Source organism: Kogia breviceps, chromosome 12 (genome assembly GCF_026419965.1).
Source record: "Kogia breviceps isolate mKogBre1 chromosome 12, mKogBre1 haplotype 1, whole genome shotgun sequence".
NCBI classification, from domain to species: domain Eukaryota; kingdom Metazoa; phylum Chordata; class Mammalia; order Artiodactyla; family Physeteridae; genus Kogia; species Kogia breviceps.
Genome location: NC_081321.1, coordinates 99607914 through 99617397, shown reverse-complemented (window position 1 = coordinate 99617397; position 9484 = coordinate 99607914). Strand labels below are relative to the sequence as shown.

Here is a 9484-nt window from a genome sequence, read left to right as displayed (position 1 = left end):
AATAAGGGATAATCAGGGATAATAAGAAAACAAATAATTAGGTGATAGACCTAAATCCAACCATATCAATAATTACATGAAATGGTGACAGTAATTACATTAAATGTTGATGGTCTAAATACTCAGTTAAAAGGCAGAGATTGACTGAGTGGATAAAAGAGTAAAACTCTATTAAATGTTACCTATAAAAGACCACTTTAAACATAAACACATAAATAAGTTGAAAGTAAATGAATGAAAAAAACATATGCCCATAGACAGTAAGCATAAGAAGGCGAGTGTGGCTATTTTATTTTACTTCATTCCCCCCCACAAGTCTTATTGAGATATAATTGACATATAATGTGGCTATCTGAATACCAGGTAAACTTCAAAGCAAAGATTATCACCAGAGATAAAGTCATCTCATAATGATACTAGGGGCAATTCATCAGGAAGATATAACCACAAATGTGTATCTACCTAATAAACAGAGTCCCAAAATACAGGAAGCAAAAATTGACAGAATTAAAGAATGAGATAGACAATTCCACAGTTATAGTAGGAGAGATTAACATCTTCTCTCAGCAATTGATAGAACAACTAGACAAAAATGCAGAAAAGACATAAATCTAAGCAACACTACTACCCCTCTTGACCTAACTGCCATCTACAGAACACTCCACCCAACAACAGAATACACATTCTTTCTTTTCTTTTTCTTTTTTTTTTTCACATTCTTTTAAAGTTTCATGTAACATACATTAAGACAGACCACACGATGGGCTTTCAAACAAGTCTCAATACATACAAAGGGATAAAAGTCATACAGATTGTTTTCTCTGACCATAACAAAATTAAATTGGAAATCAGTACCTGTGAATATTTTCACAGAAACTCCAAATATCTGGAAATGAAACAACACACTTGAATTCACAGGTCAAACCAAAACAGGGGAAATTAAAAATATTTATAATTGAATGATAATAAAAATATGGTAAGTATGTTAGATGCAGTGTTTGGCGGGAAACTGACAGCAGGAAATGCTTCTATTAGAAAAGAAGATCTAAAATCAATGACACAGGGTTTCACCCTAAGAAAGTAGAAAGACATATATATACACACTGCTGTATATAAAACAGATAACTAATAAGGACCTACTGTACAGCACAGGGAACTCTACTCAGTGCTCTAATGACCTGTATGGGAAAAGAATCTAACAAAGAGTGGATATATGTATAACTGCTTCACTGTGCTGTACAGCAGAAAATAACACAACACTGTAAAGCAACTATACTCCAATAATATTTTTTTTTAAAAAAAGGAAAACTAAGTAAGAAACCCAGTGAGCAGTCCCCCTCTCCCTCCACTCAGGGAGCCCACTGACCCTCTCGCTTTCCACCGCTTGTCATGAGTTTTCCCAGGGGGGTGGGCTCCTGCCAAGGGGACTCCGTGGAGGGTCAGGAGACGGCGCCACAGGAACCCCACTAACCACCCTGACCCGAGGCCCACCCAGGCGTGGGCACGGGCCAGCCGCCCACAGCCCCTCCCCCCCGCACCCCCCCTGCCCCCACCGTGACCCCGCGGCCCGCGCCCCCGTGGCCGTTGGTCCGCGACCTCCGCAGCGCCTCCCACTTCCCGCTCCCATGCGGCCGGGGCCCGCGCTCCTCCTCCTGGGCCTGGGCCTGGGCCTGAGCCTGAGCGGCGGCCCTGGCCGCCGCCCTCCGACCCCGGCTCCTCGGGGGGCCCGCGCCACCGTCCCCAGGGTGCCTGGCTCGCCATCCGGCGACCTCCTCGGCCGGGAGCCCTCCTCGGCCCGCCGCGCCCCGCCCGAGGCCCGGGTCCGCGTCCCGGCGCGGCCCCGGGCGGCCGTGCTGCGCTCGGTCAGGGACGCCCGGGGCCTCGGGGTGCGCGGCGGCGGCGGCGGCGGCGTTGGCGGCGGCCGCGCCCGCCTCAGCCTACGGCCCCGCGCGGCCCCGGGCGGCGGCGTCATCCTGAGCGGCGGCCGCGACCTCTGTCTGCGGGCCGGGCGGCTCGCAGGCCCGGCGCCGAGCTGCCTCCGCGCGCACGTCCTGCTGCGCGCCCGCCGCGCTGCCAACGCCGCCGCCGCCGCCGCGGCGCCCGCCCGCGTGGACCTGCAGCTGTCGGCGGCCGGCGGCCGGCTCTCCCTGCGCTGGCTCGCCCGCTTGCCGCGCTCGCTCGGCCGTCTGGAGTGGACCTTCCACCTCGGGCTGCTCGGGCCCACGGCCGCCGCTGCCGCCGCCCGCATGTCGCCCCGCTCGGCGGTGGCGCCCCGCTCGGCTCTGCCCCGCGGCCCGCGCTCCTACGCGGGCTTAGCGGCCAGAACCAAGTGTCCCACGGACGGGCCCACGCCCGTCGTCTTAGAGGCTGTCAACCCGAACAGTTCCCAAGCCGTGGAGTCCTCGGTGTCCTGTCAGATATCACGCTCGGGGGTCTGTGTGTTGGATTTGGTGAGGATCAATAGGAATGACGATTCTCCCCTGCAGCTGACCAGGAAGATGGAAGTCACCATCAATGCCACGGTTAAGGCCCGCTGCCCGATCCAAAGGTTCCTTGGTCAGTATTGGAAACTCTTTCCCGTGGCCTCTGTATCTGACAAGCCGGACTGGACTAAACCTTTGCAAAACCCACCTTTCAAGTCAGGGAACACTCCATCAAGTGTGCATATCTCCGCGCATTCTTTATCTTGGGGGGTGTATCTGCTTAATTTCTCCGTGTACATCGTCACATATGATCCAAAGATACCTCTGAAGAAAGGCTCAGATTCCATGTACATCAGCGTTGTTAGAAGTCCCCTGCAGGCGGTTATTCCTGGGGATACCAACATCACAGTTAATTTCACAGATGGGCTGACTCTGAATGGAAATATGTCCTCTGATCCAGATGCAGAAAACCCTTTAGAGGGACTTCATTTCTTCTGGTACTGTACCACGGACCCAAGAAACTACGACGGACATGAAATAACAGTGGGGAGCAAGGAAGTCTGTCTCCCAGAGCAGGTTGATCTCAGGTGGACATGGGCCTCTGGTCCTATACTCACACTTTTGCCAGAAACACTTCACGGCGGCCGTGTGCATTTTTTCAGACTGGTGATCCAGAAGAACGACAGAACAGCATTTTCTGATAGGACAGTGCATGTGCTTCAAGGACCAGCACCTGCAGCAAGCATTTCATGTATTGAAAATTGTGATACAGTTTTGATTATATCAGAGAGATTTTCTTTGTCTCTAGAATGCCCAGGTTGCAAAGCAGGCCGTGATGTCTATCGATGGTCCATTCTGTCGTCTTCAGGTGATAAGATGCCGTTTGATTGGACGGGGCAGACTACAACAGGGCGGAATGGTGCTTATTTGTCTGTAAAAGCTTTCGCTTTTCGGCGTTTCGTTGAAGATAAGTTTTGGATTTCTCTAAATCTAGCAACCTGGGGTGGATCGAGCTTGGTCTTAAGGCATCCCTTCGTTATTCACCACGTCCCTGAAACCACAGAATGCAAAATTGATCCAGCTAAAGGGATTGCATTCGTTACTAAATTTGTTGTCCATTGTAGTAGTTTCAAGGATAAGAACATCGTTCTTACCTATAAGATAATAGTTCCTGATGTGCGTGGTTTTGGTGAAATCAGTTCTTTAAAAGAGAATAACTTCGGGTCCATCCTCTATTTGGGGAAGAATTGCACAGCGCCCCCTTCCTTTCTCCCTGTTGGTGTGTTGGCCAATCATTACGCCTTGAAAATATATGCTCAGGCATATAATACCTCTCTGGGAGCTTTTTCTCAGGTGACTTTGTACGCCACTGTACAGGCTCCCACTGACATAAACTCATCAAGGACTGTGATGCAGGAGTTATTCAATTCCACTATGGGACCAGATTCATCGCTGTCTACTTTGCTTCAACAGCAGGATTTCTTACCTGCAGGTTATTTAATGTATATTGTAGCTTCTGTCTTGAATAGCATGAAAACGGACTCCCATCTGCAAGCTGACCAAATTAGACTCCGAGAACACCTTTGCAATCAGTCTTTCATTCTTCCTGTAAACACTTTGGCGGAAATCAGCCAGGTGGTCATGACTGTTACTAAATTAACGCAGAAAACCTCCGAGTTCTCCTCAGTTGTTCAGAAACTGGCCACGGTGAGGATTTGGCAAACAAGCCAAGCCCTCCAAGAGTGTCACCAGAGAGACACGCACATTTCTTCTGAGCAGATAGAAAGTGTAAGCACTGGAATATTAACAAGTTTGTCTAATATCCTGAAACTGATGGTTCGTCATGAAGTGGTCGAAGAGCCTTTCCATGTCATTGAATCTCTAGCAGAGACAGTATTGGCTGTGAAAGTGCCAGAGGATAAGACCACTGCAATGAGGACCTCCAACTTTAACATGTATGTCAAGAAAACGGAAAAGTGGAATGTTACCAACTTTTTCAGCACTGAGAAACACTGTCGAAATTGTTTTTATCCAACCCTAAATGTGAGCAGCGTTCCTAGTCTGCCTGCCAACGCTCCCATTTCTACAATGTTTTGTGAGTTTGCAGACGACCCTTTCCCTTGGCTAAATTATGGGGAAAACATTTTGACCGAGGTGGTTGGATTCCGAATGACAGGAACCAAGGCTACTGGTGACGTGATTGAGATCACACCTGATGTAGTGGAAGTGTACCTCATCAGAAAAAACTTGAGCTTTGGGACTTTTAATCTCACGGTGGGACCCAGCAAGGAGTCTCATCAAGCAGATGAGTCACTGAGGAAGACGACGGGGGCATTCAGCTTTGAAGTGGACAGCAGAGCAGGGAAGGAGGTGTTGATCCACATCGTGACGGAAGTGGCCGTGTCGTTCACAGTGTTGGTGTATGCTGGCCATCAGATCACACCCACCGCTTTGATCGCCACCTACCTCGTGCCCCATCGCATCCCTCCAACTGCCAAAGAGAGTGACCTGTTTGACCCTGACTGTACAGTGAGGGAGGCCCGTGTGGTTTGCCTTCCCCCATCCCTGTTGCGGGTCATAGCTCAGCGAACCAGCTCCTCTGAGTGTACCGTCACTGTGGTTCTGCAGGCACCTCCTTTTGTCCTAAAGCCCAGTGACAAGGTAGTGAGAATTTCTGTTTTCAGCACTCAATGCTTGGACATGTACGGGATCCAGAGCGATTGGACAGAAGATACCTGCGTTGTCGGAGAGAAGACCACCTGGCGGAAAGTGCACTGTATCTGCGAGAACCCAGGGCGGGCCAAGCGGCAGCTGGACGCGACGAAACTAGCCAAGCGTCACCTGCGTACCCACTATTTGACGGCCAAGGTGATCGTGGTCCCTAACCCCGTGGATCTACGGTTAGAGGTCATCAGGAACGTTACCCAAAACCCCGTGACCCTCTTCACTGTACTTTTCATCATGCTGTTGTACGTAGTCCTAGCGTTCTGGGCCTTGCACAGAGATGAAATGGACAGGTGTCTTAGGGATCATGTGGTAGTTCTACCTGATAACGATCCTTATGATAAGGTATGTTACCTAGTCACTGTTTTTACAGGCAGCCGTTGTGGGTCTGGGACCAGGGCCAATGTCTTTGTCCAACTGCAGGGAACAGAGGGTAGCAGCGAGGTGCACTGTTTAAGCCATCCACAGTTTACAACCCTCTACCGAGGAAGCATCAGCACTTTCCTCCTAACGACGAAAGATGACTTGGGGGACATCCATTCCATCCGCGTGTGGCACAACAACGAGGGCAGGTCCCCTAGTTGGTATTTAAGTAGAATCAAAGTGGAGAATCTGTTCAGCAGACACATCTGGCTGTTCATGTGCCGGGAATGGCTTTCTATTGACACCTCTTTGGACAGAACCTTTCAAGTGACCCCCCCAGATAAGTCTCTCAACAGAAAGGATTTTTTCCTTACAGATTTAAGTTATAGGCTGGGGAGAAGCCACATGTGGTTCTCTGTTTTTTCTGGCGTCATTGCTGCACCGTTCAGTAGGCTCCAGAGACTGTCCTGTTGCTTAGCCATGTTGCTCTCCTCCCTTCTGTGTAATATTATGTTCTTTAGTCTAAATAAAGAAAAAGAAGCGGAGTCACAAGAGGCGAAGTACCTCAGGTCGATGGTGATCGGGTTGGAAAGTGCCTTAATGACCATCCCCGTGCAACTAATGATCACGTCTCTGTTCATCTATGCCCAGAGGAGACCTCAAGTGACCCTAAGGGAGGTCGCTCCTCGGAAGCATCCGCAGACAGCAGCAGCAAGTGAACACTGGGAAGAACGATTAGCAAAGTGGCACGCTCGTGAAACTGACGGCACACACTCCCAGGAGCCTGAAGAGCTTCCACCTACTAGGAGAAGTCCTGGACTTCCCAAGGCTTCTGTCAAGGCCACCTCGGAAAGACGGCCCCAGCCCAAGCCAACAGAAAGCAAGGTCTCCCGCACCCAAAGAAAAAATAAAAACGCCAATAACCCAAACGTTGAAGACAATCAAAGTGTTTCTTCTGGAGAGCACCCTCCCCAGCCCGGTGCTACACCCCTCAAAGAGAAGACCAGGATCGTTCTGCCGTGGTGTTGCGTTTATGTCGCGTGGCTCTTGGTTTTTGTCACTTGTAGCATATCCTCATTCTTTATTGTACTTTATGGACTGACTTACGGCTACGAAAAGTCAATAGAATGGCTGTTTGCATCATTTTGTTGCTTCTTGCAGTCAGTTTTTCTGGTGCAACCATCTAAAATTATACTCGTGTCAGGCTACAGAACGAGTAAACCCAAGTATTGTAAAAACCTTCCGTGGGTTGGCAGCTGTCGCTACAGTGAGATCAAGCTGCAGAGCATCGCGAAGAACCCAGAGGAAATGCGCAGGCGCCAGCAGCACGTGGCCCGGCTCCGAAGCTCGAGGATGTACCAGCCCCTCACTGAAGACGAAATCACAATATTCCAAAGAAAGGAGAGGATCAAGAGAAGAGCTTTCGTGTTCCTGAGCTACATCCTCGCTCACTTCATGTTTCTGGCCCTCCTGTTGAGCCTGGTCACCCTCCTACGCCACACCGACGGCTTTTACTATAATCGGGTTATTCGTGACCGGTTCTCTGTGGGTCTGGCGTCGGTGGCCAAGCTGGAAGACATCTTCCGGTGGCTGGACACCGTGCTCTTGCCTCTGCTCCACAACGACCTGCGCCCCACCTTTCTCCCTGACAGCTCCTCTAAAATCCTTGGCCTGCCACTGATGAGGCAGGTGAGGGCGCAGCCTGGAGAGAAAACCTGTCTGCCTGCCAAGAGCTTCATGCGGGACAGCCTCGAAAGAGAGATTCGCTGTCACCCCGAATACGGCACTGACCCGGAAGACACAAAAAACTACTCCGGGTTGTGGAGTAGAGTTAGTAAGCGGGCTGTAGACAAGACCACGGAAGGATTTACTTACAAGCCTCGAGAAAGGAGATGGGTGTACTATTCCTATGGGCTGTGGCATACCTACGGGTCAGGAGGGTACACGTTCTATTTCTTTCCGGAAGAACAGCAGTTTAATTCCACACTGAGGCTCAGCGAACTCCAGGGAAGCCATTGGCTGGATGAGAAGACATGGGCTGTGATTTTGGAACTAACAACTTTTAATCCAGACATCACTCTCTTCTGCAGCATCTCAGTCATCTTTGAGGTCTCTCAGTTAGGAGTTGTGAACGCCAGCCTGTCTGCGCACTCCTTCTCGCTTGCCGATTTCGACAGAAAAACTTCCGCAGAAATCTACTTGTACGTGGCCGTCCTCATTTTTTATTTTGCCTACGTTGTCGGCGAGCTCTACCTCATCACACGAGAAAGGTCCGCCTACGTGAAAAGTGTATATAATTTGCTCAACTTTGCTTTAAAATGCATCTTTACCCTGTTGATCGTGCTCTTTTTCAGGAAACACTTCTTGGCTGTCGGTATAATTCGGTTTTACCTGTCGAACTCCGAGGATTTCATTCCCTTTCATGCGGTGTCTCAGGCAGATCACTCCATGAGGCTGATTTTGGGCTTCCTGTTGTTTCTAACCATCCTGAAGACCCTCAGGTATTCCAGGTTCTTTTACGACGTGCGTCTCGCACAGAGGGCCATCCGGACGGCCCTTCCCGGCATCTGCCACGTGGCACTAGTGGTGTCCGTGTATCTCTTTGTCTTCGTGACGTTTGGTTACCTGGTATTCGGGCAGCACGAACGGAACTACAGCGATGTGATTCATGCCACGCAGACGATTTTCTCCTACTGCGTTTCGGCTTTTCAGAACACGGAATTTTCCAGTAACCGGGTTCTTGGGGTCCTCTTTCTCTCATCTTTTATGCTGGTGATGATCTGCATATTGATCAACTTATTTCAGGCGGTGATTTTGTCTGCCTACGAGGAAATGAAGCAGCCCGTGTATGAGGAGCCCTCAGAAGAAGCGGAAGCAGTGACCTACCTGTGTCACAGACTAAGAACCGCATTTGGCTTTCTGTCCTTCAGATCCAGGGCAGACCAACCCAAGTTCTTTGTCAACATGGTGTATGGGCAGCCAGAGAAGAACAACAGGCGACACGTGGGGCTGAAGACCAGAAACATTAATGGGAAGAAAATGGTTTATCTCGTGGTCTGATCCATGACAGTCTTAAGATCCACAGGGCAGCTTCTCTCAGATGCTCAGTTTCTGGGATTAAGGAACGTTTAGCGGCTCAGTTGTGCTTTCTACCCGTGTCCTTCACAATGCACACCCCCTACGTCTGGACGCGTCCACAGTCTTGGCCTCCCCTTTGGAACTTGAGAGGAGGGTGTCAGAGCGCAGTGCGGCCTCTACAGAGAGAGGAGGATGACAGCCTGTGAGGCCTGGGTTCATTTCCCTGTGGCTGGGAAGCTGGTGTCTTTGGAACCTGCTGCAGTTTAGAAGGTTAGAGACCCAGATTTGGGGTAGGGAACTAAAAGGCCCCCTCAACCTCACCCCACCTTGCCAGAAGCAGCAGGAAAATTCTGCTGCTTCTGTGCCCCCCTCCCCGGGGCTGGGAGGCCAGCGCTTGCGGTTCGGTGCCTCGGCCCCGCTGGCTGTTCCCTTTGAACACGGGGCTGCAGGGCCTCCCCCACCTCCCCGGCTCTGCCGCCCACACTCCAGCTGGGCCAGGGCCTCGTGATGAGTCCCAGGAGTTGCCCTCGTGCCTGGGAATGCAGGGGTGTGGACCTGGGGCTCAGAAGTCTGAAGCTTCCCTTCTGCTTCTTAAGGCCACTGCAAGTGAAAGATGTGAAGTGTAATAACGTTTTCTGGCCACGAGACGTGACTTTTATTAAACAGCAAGAAGGTGTGTGTGCGTGTGGGTTCACATTGAAAGATAGTAAATAGTCTATATAATGTATATAGCAATATATACATCCAGGATTTGGGCTTTGGGGTATTGATGGCCTGGTGGATTGTTTAGAAAACACTGTTTAAGAAAAACGGGCTAGCAGCTGTTGGATTTTCACCCAGAAGCACGCTCATTTATGTAGATGCCACTTGAAACTTGATCAGAATTAAATGTGAGA

The 9484-nt window shown here is 50.3% G+C and overlaps 1 protein-coding gene across 1 annotated transcript; it reads left to right on the top strand.

Moving 5' to 3' along the window:
- Positions 1-1625: 1625 nt before the first annotated feature.
- Positions 1626-9484, top strand: PKDREJ (polycystin family receptor for egg jelly). The gene is made up of 2 exons (XM_067010434.1): positions 1626-7780; positions 7865-9484. Exons 1-2 carry the CDS (start codon positions 1626-1628, stop codon positions 8568-8570), a joined length of 6861 nt encoding a protein of 2286 aa, XP_066866535.1. The 3' UTR covers positions 8571-9484.

Bases quoted from the DNA above. Each gene is read 5' to 3' on its own strand.
- PKDREJ (XM_067010434.1), top strand. From the start codon at position 1,626: ATGCGGCCGGGGCCCGCGCTCCTCCTCCTGGGCCTGGGCCTGGGCCTG. The intron at 7,781-7,864 runs GTCCGCCTACGT...GCTCTTTTTCAG, and splicing joins TACCTCATCACACGAGAAAG to GAAACACTTCTTGGCTGTCG.